Genomic DNA, 18,313 nt, shown 5'->3' with positions numbered 1-18,313 from the left:
ACCGGGGCCCCAGGATCTGAGTGTTCTGGGGCTTCCCCATCCTGGAGCCTGTCACCTCCACATTCCAGGCCGTGGGGGTTGGCCAAGGGTCCCATCTCCGGTCCTGCTGGGAAGCCCTTCTTCCAGATCTCCATGCTGATTCCCGAGTGGAGTATGTGCCCCGCACCAGAAGTAGTGGTTCTCCTCTGACCTCCCCACAACATTCTGGTTGGGGTTTGGCCCTTCCGGCCTGGCACCAAGGGAACAGCCAGGCTTCCTCATGACTCATGACTTGCTGACTTCTCCATCTCCTGAAGGCTGGAGATACCCCCTGGGCAGGGAACAGGCCTTATCTCTTGGCCTCCTCCAGTACCACCCCAGTAGGTACAGGGCAGGCCTGGGGCAGTGTTTACTGACTGCCTCTGTGAGGACCCGGCTCTACAGGGCCTGTCTGCTGGCAAGTCTGCTGGAAAGGACAGGGCGGCAACTGGGGAGGCAGGAGGGCTGGGAGCTTCCCACCCCACCCTGGGTGAATGCAGCCTGGCAGCCTCATCCCCAGGGCTCCACATGGACGACAGGGCTGGGAGGGATCCCCTGGCCCCATCTCCACGGACTGCAGAAGCCTGGGCCGGCCACACACAGAGGTCAGGTGGTAGCAGACACCGCCAAGGACCAGCCCAAAGCCCACGTACGTAATCTGTCGAGCCCAGTGCAAAATGAAAATGCAGGGCCTCTTCCTTAAAAACGATTTAGAATTCCGGGGTGGCGACAGTGGCACACAAAGCAAGGTGCAGGGGCCCTTCAGTACTGCATGACTCAGGCACCGGCCTGCACGCCTCTGCCTTGGGGTTCAGCCTATCCCGGGGGAGCCTTATGGAGACACGGTGCTCAGAAGGACGCTTGCACAACCCTGACAGCTGCCCAGGGGAGGGCCAGAGGTCAGGATGCACTCCGGGAGAGCACTCAGTTCAAAAACACACATGGCACAAAAGAATGGCAGTGACGTTTAAAAAAAATTAAGTTTATAAATATTTTCTCCACTGTACAAAGTTTTCCCAGCCCTGCCCACCCCATCACGGTTCACATTTCTCATGTTTTTAAAATCCCAACTCTATTTATTTTTTTTAAATCATAAAATATATTTTTTTCTTTGTTCATATTTAAAACTATTTACAAGGGCACAGAGAGGCCAGGGTGGCCCGGCAGGGGTCAGGATGAGTCCGTGCAGGGGGACGGAGGGGGAGGGAAGAGATGGAAGTAGCTCCTCTCGGTGGCCGGCGAAGGGGGGCAGCTGTCCTCTGCAGACAGGTACTGGCTGTGGGGCGTGGGCGGTGGTGGGTAGGGGTCTGAGTCTGAGTTCAAATCCAGGTAGTACTTGCTGGCCTTCCAGCGGGTGGCGCTGTAGTCACTGTCGCACACATCCGTGCTGCAGGGTGTCGTTGGGGGTGCCACGCCTCGGATGATGTAGGGCCTGAAGGAGACAGAGGCACCCAGTGGGGTCTGGGCTCAGAGAACAGCCCCGGGGGCCCCTCGATCATGTGGCCTCCCTGAGCCACACGCCCCCCCCCCCTCTAATGCAGGCAGGCCTGTACCCGCGCTCCAGGGCTGCAAGCCCCGGCCTTGGCAGGGACCTCAACCCTGGGTCAAGGGTGCCTTCGGGCCAACACAGCCTCCAGAGCCTACCTGGTTGGCCTTGGGCAACAAACTTAACTCCTCTGGGTTTCAGTCTCTCCGTGGTCAAATGAGGAGGAGAAAAAGAGCACCCCATTCAGTAGGGGGCTGTGGGGGCACCAAAGTACTCAGCGGTTGAGCATCTGCCTTTGGCTCAGGTCATGATCCCAGGGTCCTGGGATCCAGTCCCGCATCGGGCTCCCCATGGGGAGCCTGCTTCTCCCTCTGCCGAGGTCTCTGCCTCTCTCTCTGCCTCTCGTGAATAAATAAACAAAATCTTAAAAAAAATAAAATAAAAAAAAAAAGTAGGGGGAGCTTGTGAAGGTTGGATGAGATTCTGCACAGAAAGTGGAAGACACAGTGTAGGACACCAGAAAGCGCTGGACACCTGCTCCCCATGCTATCATCACTATAAATATCAGAGACCGATGGGCCTGAAGAGTCCCCTACCAAATTAAGACAATCCAACCCAGGAGATGCCTCCCAGATGCCCCCTGCGCCCTAAGGTTCTATGTGGGGCAGCCGCTTGGCCTGAGCTGGGGGGGCAGGGTGTGTTCAAGAGCCCCAGTGGGCTCACAGAGGGTCAGGAGGTGTAGCCAGCACCTCGGAGACAGCCAGGGGCACCTGGTGCTGAGAAAGAGTAGCAGGAGGATGTGCCTCACAGGACCCTGGGGAGGGGGGCAGGAAGGGGCCCTGACACACAGAGGGAGGGAAGAGTTGGCCCCCAAATTGGACATAATGAGTAGAGTAGGGGGTGGACCAGTAACTGAGGAGATTTGGAGACGCACTGGGACGCTGACACACTGGGAGGACCAGTTCAAGTCCTTGACTAGGGCAGCACCAGTAACACTGGGTGCCTCTCCTCTTCAGGCCCCAGAGTTCCTGAGATGGCCACCAGATGGCGGGAGGCACCATGCTCTAAGGCTCCTCTGCGGGACACCTGGTGGCTCAGCGGTTGAGCATTGCTTTGCTCAGGGCCTGATCCTGGAGTTCAGGAATCAAGTCCCACGTCGGGCTCCCTGCATGGAGCCTGCTTCTCCCTCTGCCTGTGTCTGTGCCTTCTCTCTCTCTCTCTCTCTCTCTCTCTCTCTCATGAATAAATAAATAAATAAATAAAATCTTAAAAAAAAAAGGCTCCTCTGCACCAGGCAACTCTAGGGAGGAAGAAGAGGAGGAGGAGGAGAAGAGGAGGGGGAGAAGGGGAAGGAGGAGGGGAGGGGAGGAGAAGAAGGGGGAGGAGGAGGAAGAGGAAGGGCCTCCACTCCCAAGATCCGCCTCCAATGGCCCCTTCAGTAGCTCCCTTGGGGTGAGGGGTCCTGTGCACCTCTGCAGTAGGCCCTGTAGGCTGAAACCACTGGGTTGAAGGTCATCTCAGGCCCTGACCTGGCTTCTGGACACAAGCCAGGACACCCAGATCCCTCTTCTCAACATTCTCAAGTGCCCCCTCCTGACCCAGGGAGGTGGGGAATGTGACCCCAACACAGACAACCTGGGGCCCTGAGCAGACCTGTGGGTTTCCCTGTAGTGGGTGGAAGAGGGGATCATCCATTCAAGGGCTCGCCGTGGCAGGTGCCACAACTGCACTCAGGTGATTTGGATTTGATCGTCATGGGATGGAGGCAGCGGCGGCATCACTACTGGGGTCCTGCAGCTAGATTCTGACACAAACCTTCGCCCCTGTGCATTAGCCTGGGCAGTGGGGCCAGCCGTGCCACAGTGGGAATCCCTTGGTGGCACCATTCCAGCCACGCCTGCTTGGATGTGTCCCGATTCACAAAACACCCCCAGAGATACTTCTAGATTCTAGAGCCTGCTCAGAAAATGTGATTTGATCGGTTTCTGTACTCAACAGGCAGGCCAGGTAGGGTCTGAGGGGCCAGGAGAGCCTACCAGAACCCTGGACCTCTCTGCCAGGGGTCTCTCACCCAGGATATGGGGACAGGGCCCCCCCTCTACCATAGGCTTGTGTGGAGGCCCAGATGGCCACGGGTGGGGAGGGCCAGAGCAGGGACTTCGTACCTGTAGGGTCTCGCAGTGGTGGGAATGTTTGAAGAGTAGAACACATCCACGTTGTACAAGGAGGGGTCTGTGGCGGGGGACGGCGGCGGGTTCAGGATCTGAGGAGAGCCAAGCAAGGGTGATGTGGCCTGATGGAGCAGCGCGCTCCTCGCGGCCCCCTGAGCAGGCGGGTAGATGGGCACAGGCCTACTGGGCTAGGCGGGCTCCACATTGTGGGTACAGCTCTGGGTCAGGGGTGGTGACACTTGGAAAGTGGACTGGAATCCACAGCTGTCACGTCACCCCTGGAGGTCATCACAGTGAGAGGCAGGGTGCCTGTGGCCCAAGTACCCGCCCTGCAGACTGGTGGGGACCCCCAGGCCCAAACCCAGATGCTCAACCCGACTCGGAGGGGTCCCCAGGTGCCTGCACCAGCCCCTTGCACTGGCCCCCACACTGGGCAGCGGGAAATGTCTCCCCAGCCCTGGGGTGTCCCGCGGTGCCAGGGGGCACCTCGCAAGGGTCCTCTGGGACATCTCCAACTCCCCTCTTAGACCACTACACCCCCCTCTCTCCCCACAAGGTGCGAAGACCAATTCCTACAAGACATTCCTTATTCCCAACGCCAAGGGGGCTCCACATTCCGGCTGGAATCCTGACCACGTACAAGGGTCGCCAAGCTGAGAGAGGGACCCCAGCCATGCTGCTGGCCCCCACGGCACCTTTCTCAGGGGAGGTACTGCCCCAAACTGTGCTAATGAATACACAAGCTCACCAGGTAAATGCATCCTCCAGAGCTGGGCGGCCCACAAGTGGCCCCACAGAGGGATAGAGGCCTAGGCCCCAGTGACCCGCCCAGGTCTGCATCTCCGCCCGCAGCCACCACTCACGACACTAACAGGCAGCTGTGTATGAGTCCCGATCCATCACTTCCCACTGTACCATGCCCCCTGGTGACACGCAGATAGTAACCCATAAGAAGTGCCCTCTGGGAACTGTCAAGGGTCCCCATTGCTTATTCTGGGGAGGGTCCTCTTCAGCCCAAATAGCCAGCCAGAGGATTCCTCAGGACTTGACCCCAAAGTCGGGAGGGCACGATACAGAGAGGGTGTCATTCAGAAGGGGAGCAGAAACCAGGCAGGGAAGCCCAGCAGGAAGGGCCTCCTATACTGCCCCCACACCCTTGGGGTCCTGTTTCCTCTTCTGCCCAAGAATCTATCTGGATCTGCTTTCCCTTGACCTCTACCCCCAGGGGAGCTTTGAGATCCTGAATCCCTTCCTCTGCTGCCAGTCAGGGCCATGGCCCCCAGTGCACTGTTGTCTGGCAGCATTTCCCAAATTCCATGGGGTGGAAGTTCATCACAGCGCCTCCTTCTGGTTGGGTTACTGTCACATGTGGCGAATGCATTCGCCAGCTGGGAGCCTCACAGGTGCTCAGAAAAACCAGCTTTTGGGACACTTGGGTGGCTCAGTGGTTGAGCATTTGCCTTTGGCTTGGGACATGATCATAGGGTTCTGGGATCGAGTTCCGCATCAGGCTCCCAGCATGGAGCCTGCTTCTCCCTCTGCCTGTGTCTCTGCCTCTCCCTCTCTTTCTCTGTGTCTCTCATGAATAAATAAATAAAATCTTTAAAAAAAAAGAAGAAGAAAAAAAGAGGGCAGCCCCTGTGGGTCAGCGGTTTAGCGCCGCCTTCAGCCCGGGGCGTGATCCTGGAGACCCGGGAGTCCCACGTCATTCCATGTCAGGCTCCCTGCATGGAGCCTGCTTTTCCCTCTGCCTGTGTCTCTGCCTCTCTCTCCTCTGTGTCTCTCATGAATAAATAAATAAATAAATAATCTAAGAAGGAAGGAAGGAAGGAAGGAAGGAAGGAAGGAAGGAAGGAAGGAAGGAAGGAAGGAGAGAAAGAAGAAAAAGAAAGAAAGAAAGAAAGAAAGAAAGAAAGAAAGAAAGAAAGAAAGAAAGAAAGAAAGAAAGAGAGAGAGAAAGAAAGAAAGAAAGAAAGAAAGAAAGAAAGAAAGAAAAGAGAAGGAGAGAGAGAAAGAGAGAGAGAGAGAGAAAGAGAGAAAGAGAGAAGAAAGAAAGAAAGAAAGAAAGAAAGAAAGAAAGAAAGAAAGAAAAAAAAGAAAGAAAGAAAGAAAGAAAGAAAGAAAGAAAGAAAGAAAGAAAGAAAGAAAGAAAGAAAGAAACTTGCCACAGGATGTGCCTCTGGTGGGGGGGGTTCTTGCTCAGGATGAGGAGGTGACCGTCTTTTTGCTGTATATTCTATTGTACCTTTTGAATTTTGTACCATGAGCATATATTACTGATGTGAAATAATGCAGTTAATTTGAAAACAGCTAGCTTCACGCAGGGTTTTTTATTTTTTTGGGGGGGGGGAGACGAAAATGTTCTAAAACGGTGGTGAAGGTTGCACAAATCCATGAATATACTAACCACCACCAATTTCTCCCCTTTACGCGGGTGAATTGTATGGTATGTAAGTTTATCTCAACAAAGCTTTTTTTTTAAAAAAAATAGCTGTCTGGTAACAGAGTTATCCTCTGGCTGCTAAGAAGACCCCCCCCAGCTCCCAGCAGAGCCAGGGGACAGAGAAGCCAGGGGACCGAGCCTCCTGGTGTCTGCATGGGGGGGTCCCAGGGGCTGTCCTGGAGTGGGCTCGGCCTTTCATGATTGCTGGTATTTCTAGCTGGTCATACAGCACATGTGAGAGTCAGGGGATGACAGCAGCAGAGAGGACCAGAGGGATGGTGGGGAGGAGTGTAAACTCTAGGCTTGCGGCTCCTCACTTTGGCTGCCCCTAGACACAGCCCAGACGTATAGCCTCTAGGAGACGCGGTTCTCAGCAGCCAGAGCCGAGACAGAGATCCTTGCTGCTCCCTTCCTCCGGGGGCTGCCAGTGTCAGATGTGGTAAGGAGGGGAGACCGGATAAAATTTTTTAAAAAGGGGGTGGGGGGCGCCTGGGTGACTCAGTGGTTTGGTGCCTGCCTTTGGCCCGGGATGTGATCCTGGAGTCTCGGGATTGGGTCCCACGTCGGGCTCCCTGCATGGAGCCTGCTTCTGTCTCTGCCTCTCTCTGTCTCTCATGAATAAATAAATAAAATTAAATTTTAAAAAAAGGTGGGGAGAGCGGGACATGGAAGACACCAGGAAGGCAGAAACACCAGTTCTGGCAGGGGCAGCTTCCTGGAGACCCCAGAGAAAGCACAGGAGGCCACATTCACCTTAGAAGGGCAAATGTGGCAGGAAGTCAGGTCTTTAAGGATTAAAAAGTATAGAACTACATAAAGTCAGACCCTGATGTTTGTCTACATAGATTGACTCTCGTGAATCAAGTTCCCTGGGGCTGTACTCTTGCAAATGTCCCTCCTAGCCAGCCTCAGGAGAGGTCCCCTGGCAGGATCCTGGGGATGGGGGCGGGGACACTGGGGGATTTAGTGTTTCACCCTCTGTATGGTCATTTCTCTATAGCATGGGGCCAGGCCAGGTCCTCACCCTACGTGGGCTCCTTGGAGTATTTCAGCCACAAAAGTCACCTGTGAGTGCCAGTCCTTTGGAAAACAATCCAGGTACTTCCTGGGACCCAGCAGTGGGGAGGGAAAATAGGATGCTTGTAGCAGAGACCCTAAGGAGAGGTCACATAAGCAGACTTGGAGCACTTGGTCCAGACTGGCCCTACAAGAAGTAGTCACAGGGGCGGCCCTGTGAGGAACACAGGTGCTCACCGGGACACTGACATGCCAACAGCAACCCCAGGAGGTGGGACTGTGGGGGAGACTCCATCCGTGATATTTTTATGAGGTTTCCAGATTAGCTACAATGAATAAGGGGTATACACCCCTTCTTTTTTTTTTCACCCCTTCTAAACAGAAAAAAAAAATGCCATAGGAGAAAGATGACAAGACACACACAAGGAAGAAAGTGAACACTCGCACCATTCTCTGTGCTGGTAGGACAGCTAATAATTCTAGGCACCCTGAGGTCATCGGAAGTGGCCCCTGGCCAGCCACTGATGGTGGAGGAACCCCAGATGGCCAAGCCTGCTCCCGCCCCCACTTACCGGTGGGTACAGTGTAGCCTTGGTGCTAGACGAGCTGCTGGACGAGGCCCCAGTGACATGGTTCCGGTCATAGAGGGGCACTCCGCTCCGGCCCCCCATCAGGCTCACAGAGCTCATCATGGACTTGCCACATGAGATGCCTGCCCGGGGGGAGAGGGACAAGGCAGGTCAGGGGCCAGGGCGCTCACAGACAGACACAGCACACGCTGTGGCTCCTGCTGCCCGTAGGACCCAGGCTCAGGGGCACGAGTCCTGTCCTGTCCTTGCCCCCATAGGCCCCTCTGCCCCCTCGCCCCACACCGTGCCCACCTCTGCCCAGGATCCCCGCACACATCAATCAGCTCCTCACCTGGGAAGGGACCATGCTGGGAGCTGCCAGGGGCTATGAAATTGAGGGGAACATGGGGGGTCCCGCTGACATACTCATGCGGGAAGGGCCCATTGGCCCCCGTGTAGCGCTGACACACCACACGCTGGCAAACAAAGTAGACCCCGCCCATGACGAAGAGGGAGAGGATGATGCCGATGACCGGCCCGATGGCACTGCTGTGGGCCGGGGTGTCATCGGAGGGTGGCTTGGTGATCTCTGCCAGAGAACAGATGAGACAAGGGACATTAGGCGCCAAGGAATAGGCTCACCCCTGGGGGTGGATACTGTGTGCCCTGAAGGGGCTGGTGCAGGCACAGCACCCATTGGGAAGAGGGAGATGCTGGGGTGCTGGGGTACCACATGACCTCAGTACCACTGACACCTGCCTACCTGGCCTGCCTGGAGCACCTCTTCCCTCCTCCTCTCCAACCACCCTCCCTTACCCCCTCCCGGCTGGCTAAGCTTTACATACTTTCCAACAACCCATCAACAGCAACTCCTCTACAGTAGCCTCAGATTCACCCCTGTGTCTGGGGGCTCTCTGGGTGGCTGAGAGTGTGCGCCCTGGAAGCTCTGTGAGTCACGCCCCTAAGACAGCAGGGCCAGGAGGCCCCTGGAGCCGGTTACCTGGAGCTGACCATGGGGCCACAGGTGTGGGGCAGGTAGGCAAGGCCTAGGGTCCATGAGCCTGTCTAGCTGGGGACTACCCACGTGTAGGGACTGCGCTGGGCTGACGGAGGCACCCACGGGTGGAGGGCTTCACCACAACAGGGCTCACGGTGCCCCCCATGCCTGCCTGAGACAGCGGCCCACCATGAGAGTAGCGTGAGGGGCAGAGTGTGATAGGGCCTGGGCTTGGGGCTCTGTCAACCTGCGAAGCCAGAGCCCGCTCAGGACTACAAGGTACCTGGAGGTTTTTCTGGGTGCCCTGACAGTGTGCCGGCCAGGAGGGGACAGTCCTCAACTGGCTCCACTGTCAAAGCCTGGGGCATAGGGCAGGAGCATGGAGGCTCTCAAGTCAACTTTGACAAAAGGACATTCACTTTCCCATTAGGCTGGCCCAATGGTTCCAAGGGTAAGCCACTGTGACCCTCCTGCCAGCCTAAACCCAAAGGGAAGGAGGAAAAGTGTTGGCTCGGGTGACAGGACCAGACTGTGGATAAATGTCACCCCCGACACTGGAGCCACCACCATGCCAGAGGCTGAAGAGAGACACTGTCAGAATGACACATGCCCAGCAACGGGGTGGGGCTTCAGACCCCTGGTGGCACCCATCTCTGCCCGCTGACCCCAGGGACCCAATTTCTTGAGATAGTAACTGAGGTGCCTCACTTGGCTTCACTTGAAGGTACAAAAGTGTTCGGGGACCCCTCCTCCTTCCCTGCCCATAAGACCTCTCTCCTGTAGTCAGCTCTCAGCCTAGGTACCTCTACGGTAAATAGAGAGCCCATGTCGCCAAACATGTGTACACATTCCCACTTCCTGTCTGGGACTCCAGCTCTCTTCCTGTCAGAATCAAAGACAGGCTTTCAAGAGCCACCACCGCCAGGAAGCTTTCCCTGACTGCCCTGGCCTCACATCCTGTGGCTCCTGTATCCCTGACTGTATAGGCTGCATCACTCAAGAGGTATGGAGCATATGTGTGCATTTGCATACTGCAATTCCTCTGCCAGAGAACAGTCTGCCAGGGAAGGGGCCACCCTAAGTCCCATCAGTAACCTTGCTGCCTGACAGATGCTGCTGAGTGAGGTCCTAGTGGGCACAAGCATTCCTTCTCAGGCAGTCAGCCTCTTCCACAGGGGGCCTGTCTCTCCATGGCTCACAATCCTCTTTCTCCATCCTAGTTCAGCCTCACAACTGCCTCCACTTCCTCCTTCCTCCCTTGCCCACCTCCTCCACAGGCTGAGTACTCCCAACCTTCTAGCCTCTTCGTTTGGCCCCCAGCATACCTCCTCCCTCGAGACCCCACCCTTGTGGGGAGGAACCCAGCCCAGGGTGAACCCTCTACAGGAAGCTGGCTCACCACACATGAGCTCATCTGAGCCGTCGATGCAGTCGGGAAAGGAGTCGCACTGCTGCTTGATGAGGACACACTGGCCACTGGCACATCGGAATTGGTTGGGCAGGCAGACGGCTGCAAGGAGGAGTCTTGCATTCAGAGAGGCTACAGGGTATGATGCAGCCAGGTGTGCTAAGTGCATAGCCACCAACCATTGCTCCCTGCCCCGCCACTGAGACCCAACTGAAAGGTCTGGGTTCCAAAGCAGAATGGACAAATGGGACCCTTTCTAGGATGGGGTCAGGGAGTGGTCACAGCAAATCCAGTCTCCACCCTCCCCTCAATGACCCCTGTTCCAATGTCTATGTATAGCTGGGGTAGGACTGGCAAGAAAGAGACCTCAATGACTCCCAGGAAGTATTTATCAGCTCTTACCATGACGGGTCAGCCCATGCAGAGCCAGGACTAACACAGCCCCTGCCCCAAGGCTCTCCTGAGTTATGGGGAGGTAAGAGCCAATTGTAGGAATGATCCAGAATGGGTGAGGCAGGAGACAGGTGATACATCTCAGCACAGCTCCGTGGGTGGAGAATCAGGAAGGCGGAGCAGAGCTCAACCAGGAAGGCAAAGGCAGTTCACAGCCTTTTGGACTAGGAGGAAGAAGGCTGGGTATGGCTTGCTGTCCCTGTCTCACTCCATGTTCCAGAAGGCTGACCTGGAAGGAGCTACAGCTCTAGGCACTGAAAGGCACTGCCTGGGGAGGCTCAGCCATCACCCACCCCCAGGGCTTGCTACTTCAGCTCCCCACCTGCCCTGGCCTGTCCCGAGTGCCCCTTCCTGGGAACTAGAGATGAGGGAAACCTGTCCTTTCAGTGGGTGGGACAATTTGTTGGTAACAGAACAGGGGAGGAAGCTTCTAAAAGACGGTAAAGCCCAGAGCCTGAAACAGTGCCTGCGGTCAGCACTGCACTTTGCACCGGGATAAACATTTACAGGGGAAGAGGCAGGGAAATGGTGCCTCATCAGGGCTCCTGTCCTGCTCTGAGATTGTCACCAAAACACTTGCGCTAGGGCAAGAGTGGGTGGCAAGGCTCAGCAAACTCTTGTAAAGGGCCAGGTAATAGGTATTTAGGCTTCAAGGGCCACAGGTCTCTATTGTAATGACTTAATTCCACTGTTTTAATGCAAAACCAGCCACAGACAATACGTAAACAAATGAGCCTGGATATGTTCCAATAAAACTTGAGGAAAACTGGTGGAGGTCTGGATCTGGCACTCAGGCTGTAAGCAGTCTGCCAATCTCTGGTCTCCCACCTCCATCAAATCCTCAAAGGGTCCATAGGCAGGAAAGACTTCACAACTGCAGCTTTATAGAAACAGCTGAAGAAGTCACTCCCCCCACCCCCAGGCCCTCATCCTCCACAAAATGGATACATATCATGAATGGGGACAGGGGACGGTGACCAATGAGTTAGATAGTTAGTTAGATAACGTGAGTTATCTAAGAACAGCATCTGGCAGCTGTTGGGGGCAGTTAGAGCAACCCACTAATAGCTCAGTCATCGGGCCATGGCCCTGACGATAGATACGTGGCAGGAAACAACTGAGCAAGTCATTTATAAAAAGAAAATTCAGAGGATGCACACAGATGAGGTTTCACTGTTAAGGTCTAAAGGAAGATCCTGCTGGTCAGAGTGGACTGGGGATGACCAAGCAAATCTTTTTGTCACTTTCGGCTCAGTGGGATGCTAGAAACCACCCAGGAGTAAGCATTATCCTACAGACTGCTCTGTGGAGGACAGCACTACCTTTTGGGATGGAGATTAATAGAGTGTGCACCATGGAAATCCTGCTGACTACTGGATTTGCCTTGGGTTTTTGTGAAACTCTAGCTCCAATGAGGGAAGGCAAGATAGACTCTTAACAGTCTGCCTTCAAGTCAAATTGCCCTGCAGGACAGGACAGAGTGGATGGCAAGGTTTTCCTCAGTGGACCTAAAAGGATCCTTGAGGATCTGACAATTTTGCTCCTGGCAAAGGTTCTACACCAAACCTACTCTTGTGTGGCTGGACTGAGCCCAAGCTCCAGGAGGGCAGGGCAAGTGGCTTGCTGGGGCCGTTATCTCAGGGAGGGCGGCAACCAGGAAGGGGCCGGTCCAAGGTCAGGTAGAAGTGGGGGCGGGGCCAGAGCAGGCAGGGGTGGGACCAGGCAGAGGTAAGAGAAGGGTCGGGAGCGGGCTGGGGTAGGGGTAGGGTCAGGGTGGGGGCGGGTGGGGGCAGGAGGGGCAAAGAGCGGAGGTAGGGCCAGAGAAGGGCGGGGCTGGAGCAGGGTCTGATGGAGTGGAGGCGGCTCAGGGAGTGGGGGCGGGACCAGGGAGGGGCCAGGGGTAGGTCATGCAGAGCTGGGGGCGGGGCCACGGAAGGGCGGGGCTGGAGCAGGCTCTGGTGCAGCAGAGGCGGCTCAGGGAGTGGGGGCGGGGCCGGAGCGGGGTGCGGGGGAGAGGAGGTGGGGCCAGGGTGGAGGCGGGGTGGAGGCGGGGCCGGCCTCACCGTCGCAGTCGACCTCGTCCGAGCGGTCCTGGCAATCCGCTTCTCCGTCGCAGCGCAGACGCAAGTCCACGCACTGGCCCCGCGCGCAGGGGAACTGGGCGGCCGAGCACACGGGGCAGCCCTCCTCGTCGCTCTGGTCGTCACACTCGGGGAAGCCGTCGCAGCGCCAGGCCCCGGGGATGCAGTCGATCTCCCCGGTAGCACACGCAAACTGGTCCGGGGAGCAGGTGGGAGGCTCTGCGGAGAACACAAACACCATCACGCACCACCCTGCTGGGCTTCCAAGCAGGAGACGCTCGGCTCGATCACGGTGCTATATCCACGCGGTCTCCACTGCAGCGTGACCTGCCGCTGTCCCGCCTCCAGCCCCAGAGTAAGATGAAGGCGGGGATCCTAAATGTTTGCTGAAAGGAGACGTGAATCTTTGTTGCTTTTTTACTGTGGAGGAGAAAGGATGCTGATTTGAACGTGAGCTTTAAGCTGCAAACACTACACCAAGTTGAGCAGGAAATGCTCTGGGCTGGAAACTCGACCCTGACCGTTGAGAAGCCAAGGCAGACTCCTGTAGGTCTCCAGTCTCCTCACATGCACCTGGAGGCACTGGACCAGGTTTCTGGGGATGCCCACTGGAGCCTCACCTTTGCCTCCCTGGGGTCCCAGGTCTGTGTGCATACCTGGCTGGCCACACCTGAGCATCCACTGCATGCACACGCACATACACCCCCCCCCACACACACACCCCTTAGGAGATGGAGGGTCAGAAAGCAGGTGCTTAGGACCTGCACCCATTAAAGGTTTCAGGCAGCTGGAGCAGTGGGGCTGGGACTCTGTGAGTGGCCAGCATGCCCACAGATACAGCAGGGGGGCTAGTGGAGGACCTACCAGGCATCTTGTTGAGAGGAAGGCTAAGGAGAGGCGGGAAAGCGAGGATACCATGGTGGGAGAGTGCAAGAGGGAGTAGGAAGGCTCCTGGTGGAAGACGTCACCTGAAGGTGGGGAACTGGGTGAACAGGAGACAGGGGACCAGGGGCCAACTCCTTCCTGGTGACCATGGCAAGTCGCTCTACTCCTCATGTCTGACTACCTCAGTGCAGGCCAAGTGCAGGCCAGGACACAGCTGGAGAGCAGGGTAGAACCATGTGGGAGCTAGACAGCTCTGGGGTTGAACGTAGGCTCCCCCTGGCAACTTTGCTCAACCAGACAAACGTCCCAACCTCTCAGGGCCTCTGTTCCCTCATTCCTAAAACAGAAGTTTAGGAAACAATGCTACATCCTATGCTCCTCACAGGACAGCAAAGTAAGCGTGGGGGTGTGTGACTGCACATGGCTCAGAAGAGCTCAAATGGCTTTGGGGCTGATGCGCCCTGAGAATGCTGAATGAAGCATGTGGTTGTACCTCCACCATCTGGTTCCTGCCACTTCACAAGGCACAAGGGCCCACTGTCACCCCCAAGAGTCCCTCAGAGCTCTCGTCCTCTTATGCTCTCCCCAGAGAAGTAGCCAGGCAGCCCCAGTCTGAAGGGCTAAGGGCACGGTGGGGAAGGGGCAGGGGGCACATCGTTCCCGTCATTCATGTCATTCACATAGAGACCCAGGGTTGCAGTCCAAGGGACGGCTGAGTGCTCTGTGTGGTCCCCTCTTTGCCAAGGCAGCCTGGACATCTGTGGGAGTTGCCAAGCCACTCAGGCCACAAAACCACATGAGCCCTGGGGTTGGAATTTGGAGAAAAGCCATAAAGAGCTCAGGAGGGTCAAGGTAGCGGGGGACAGGCACAAAATGTCCTCTCTTCTCTGCGCACCACTCTTGGGGGTTCAGAGTGTAAGGCAGGGCAAGAGAAAGCTCCAGAAGGACAGACCCTGTGGTCCTACTCCCCAGGCTCCTGGGCAGTGGATATTATCTCCAGGGGCAGGGTGAGCTGAGAACAGGCATCAGTGTACTGACGGGCATATGCTGAGCACCTGCTGTGGGTAGGACACAGTGTGCAGGCCGGGCCGTAGGGGTGAAGATAAGCAGAAACAGGACAGGATAAAAACCAGCACCCAGGAACTCAAAGAGAGTAAATGAGAGGATTCAATGTTACCTGGAGGACACTGGGGGCAGCAGAGAGGAACCCTGGGATTTGGGCTTCATCACAGTGATAACAATTGTCTCTTTTTATTATGACTGCCCAGTGTCCCACAACCAATAGCAGCTAGCATTTCTGTGTGCCACATGCCAGGGACCCCGCAAAAATGCATGTTACTTAATACCACGACAACTCCAAGGTTACCAGGCACTCTCAAACTCTCTGTTCCACAGAAGAGAAAGTGGAGGCTCAGAGAAGCCAAGTGACCAGCCCAGGATTGCTCAGCTGGGAAGTGGTAGAGCTAGGATCTGAACCAGATATGTCTGACCCCAAAGCTTACATTTTGACCACTCCCCACCCAGCTTTAGGGAAGAAGAGGATCAAGGGTGGAAGGAGGGAAAACGGACAAAATTACAAAGAGAAACAGACAGGCCCACTATTGGAGTTGGAGACTTCAACACCCTCCTAACTGAGAGCTCACAGGCAGTCAGGAGGGATATAGACAGCCTTGAACAACACCATCCATCAACTGGATCTAACTGATGTCTACAGTACACTTCCCCCAAAGGGAGCAGACAACACAACCTTTTCAACGTGGAGCACTTGCCAAGAAAGACCACATGCTGTGTTGTAATACACAAATGAACAAAGCTAAAGGATAGAAACCATACAAAGTATTCCTCTGACCACAGCGGAATTCAACTTGAAAGCAGGAGCTCCTGGGTGGCACAGTTGGTTGAGCATCCAACTCTTGATTTTGGCTCAGGTCATGATCTCAGGGTCCTGGGATTGAGGCCCACGTCAGACTCTGTGCTCAACAGGTAGTCTCCTAGAGATGCTCTCTTCCTCTGCTCCTCCCTCTGCTTGGATTCTCTCTGTCTCTCTCTCAAATAAAAATAAATCTTTAAACTAGAAATCAGTAACAGAGAGCTGGCTGGGAAATCCCCAACTATTTTGATATTAAAATAACATACTTCTAAATAGCTCAGAAGCCAAAGAAATTGTCTTAGGAGAAATTTTATAATGTTTGAACTAACAGAAGAAAATAGAACTTATCAAAATTTGTAGGATGCAGCAAAAACAGTATCTCAAGGGAAATTCATAGCCCTGAATGCATACACTGGAAAAGGACGGAAGACAGAGAGACAATTGTCCCTGGAGACTGGATGCCACAGTGACTGTGATTTTAAAAGGATGCTGGGGAGGGACCTGACAGACAGGAATCCAGTCCCTGTCCATGTCCCAAAAGAAAGTGTTGAGATCACACCTACCACCACAGGTCAGCAGATTCTGCAAGAGCACGAGATGGACTGGGCATGAGCACCGTGGTGTCCCATCTCCCTTGGCAATGCAGATGTGGGAGCAGCCACCGTTGTCCCGGGCACACGGGTGGGCCGCTGTAGAGACAAAAAGAGGGAGGGGGTCAGGCTCTGCCTCTCACCTCAGGACTGCAGCCCAGAGGGTGCTAGAAATAAAGGCCAGGTGAGAACTCACAAGAATGTGTGCTCCTGTGGCCAAGCCCCTACACATCATCCCACTTAATTTCCAGGGCAGCCTACAGAGTCTACTTTCTCAACAATGTGCATTCTACAGAAGGAAAATGGAGGCTAAAAGCACTCTCATCACAGCCAGCCTGTCTACACCAGCTCCCACTGCACCCACAACCACCACTCTGCACTGTCTCTCATGGTGTGCGGCCTCCACGCATTCACATCCTAATGCCTGGAATCTGTGAGTGTGACTTTATTTGGAAAAAAGGGTCTTCACAGATGTAATCAAATTAAGGATCTGGAGATGAGATCATCCTGGATTTTCTGGGTGGGCCCTAAATCCAATGACAGGTGTCCTTGTAAGAGACCACAGGACAGGTGAAGACATGGAGAAGTCTGTGTGATGACAGAGGCAGAGACTGGAGCCCTGTTGACCCAGGGAGCACCTGCAATCACCACAAACTGGAAGGGGCAAAGAGTGTTCCCACCCACAGCCTCCAGGAGGGGTGCAATGCTGCTGCCACCTTGTTCTTGGACTTCTGGGCTCCAGACTGTAGGAGAATACACTTCAGTTGTGTTAAGTCACCCAGTTTGTGGTGATTTGTTACAGCAGCCACAGGAAGCTAACGTACATGGGGATAAATACCAGGTCAGCGAATCCCCAAGGAATGTGGTGTTTTTGATTCAATTAGCTGGATTAACTAACACCCTAACAATAGGGTGAAGCCTGGGAAGGCGCCTGCCCTCCCTCAGGTGAGGGGAAATGAGAGAAAGCGTGAGCCCAAGCCCCAACCCCACAGAAAAATCAGTGGCCTGCCTCAATCTCCAGGACTAAGTATATAAAGTGATAAAAATCATGGTTCAGAGCAGGGGTCAGCAAACTTTTCCTATAAACAAGAAAGTAAGTAGTTTTGGCTTGACGGGCCAGACCATCCATCACAGGTCTGCCAGCTGTCACATGAAGGTGGCTGTACATGACACATTAACCAATGGGCATGGCTTGGTGCCAATAAAACTTTATTTACAGAATCAGGAGATGTCTGGATGGGGACCAGAGGCCGTGGAGCGCCACCTCTGGTTTAGAGTTTACTGTAGAATTTCCTGAGTAAGCAGGCTGGGTGCTCCATGTCCCAAATCAACACAGGGGAGCACACTCAAGGATCTCCCAGCCTCCTCAAAAACGTCATGTCACCCTAGACACTGCACAACTGCATGCACACGGGCACCCCAGTGTCCAACCTCATCCCTTTTTGTTAAATATTTCCTGGCTCTCCCACCCCCTCAGGTCTAAGGAGCTGCTGGTTATGTGCCTAGCTTTGCGCCAACACCAGCAGGTCTGGACATCCGTGGCCTTGAAGTTCACCATTTGGACCACATGCCAGCCATTCTGAAGGCTGTGACACCCAAGAATCTGTGGCTTCACTGACAATGGTATGAGGGGCCAACGGGAACTCAGGCACTCTGACCCATCTATCGGGCATCTGAGCCATCTGGAAGTCACTTACCCAGTGACTTCACTTATCCAGGACCCGACCAAGAACCCACAGGACAGGAACCAGCCACCCAACAGTCGCCACAGAAGTGACCAATTCAGTTTGTCACAGGTCACATCCCTAGCTCAGAGCAGGGAGCCCCAGAACCCCACTCAGACCCACGTGTTTGTACTCCACACACCTCTGCCGATCTCAGCTGCTAATCTACCTACCCCACAGGAGGTAAGCATCAGAAAAGCCCAGTGTGGAAACCCAGGCCCCCAGACCCAAGCCCCACCCTGTGTACTAGCCACTTGACAAGGAAAGCTAACACCCTTTCTGAGCCCTGCTCTCCTCGGATATAATGCAGAATTAGAGTAAAATAACACGCATAACATAGTGATGCACTTGGGCACCTGGGTGGCTCAGTCGGTTAAGCATCTGCTTTCGGGTCAGGTCATGATTCCAGAGTCCTGGGATCGAGTCCTGCACCAGGCTCCCTGCTCAGTGGGGAGTCTGCTTCTTTCTCTCCTCTCCACCCTGCTCACGCTCTCTCTTTCTCTCTCTCAAATCAACAAAATCTTAAAAAACCAAAGAGTGATGCACTGAGCACAAGGACCGGGTGCTAGCCTTCAGAGCGGCGTGGCTGAGCAAGGAGGCC

At 55.0% G+C, this 18,313-nt stretch overlaps 1 protein-coding gene across 2 annotated transcripts in view; it reads right to left on the bottom strand.

Moving 5' to 3' along the window:
- Positions 1 to 979: 979 nt before the first annotated feature.
- The window catches only part of LRP5 (LDL receptor related protein 5), a 107,267-nt gene continuing 89,933 nt past the window's right edge, over positions 980 to 18,313 (bottom strand). The window contains exons 17-23 of one of the 2 annotated variants that reach the window (XM_072790193.1): positions 15,962 to 16,087; positions 12,626 to 12,862; positions 10,101 to 10,241; positions 8,057 to 8,293; positions 7,708 to 7,847; positions 3,670 to 3,767; positions 980 to 1,450 (exon numbers count right to left, since the gene is read on the bottom strand). In XM_072790193.1, the coding sequence (XP_072646294.1) occupies positions 1,189 to 1,450; positions 3,670 to 3,767; positions 7,708 to 7,847; positions 8,057 to 8,293; positions 10,101 to 10,241; positions 12,626 to 12,862; positions 15,962 to 16,087 (1,241 nt within the window). In that variant the 3' untranslated portion in view covers positions 980 to 1,188. The remainder of the gene's footprint in view (positions 1,451 to 3,669; positions 3,768 to 7,707; positions 7,848 to 8,056; positions 8,294 to 10,100; positions 10,242 to 12,625; positions 12,863 to 15,961; positions 16,088 to 18,313) is intronic. The other variant, XM_072790192.1, reaches the window with a different exon arrangement.

This window comes from Canis lupus, chromosome 21, assembly GCF_048164855.1.
Source record: "Canis lupus baileyi chromosome 21, mCanLup2.hap1, whole genome shotgun sequence".
In the NCBI taxonomy this organism is placed as follows: domain Eukaryota; kingdom Metazoa; phylum Chordata; class Mammalia; order Carnivora; family Canidae; genus Canis; species Canis lupus.
Note: the sequence above shows the minus strand (reverse complement) of the source record. Positions and strands in the feature narration are given on the sequence as shown.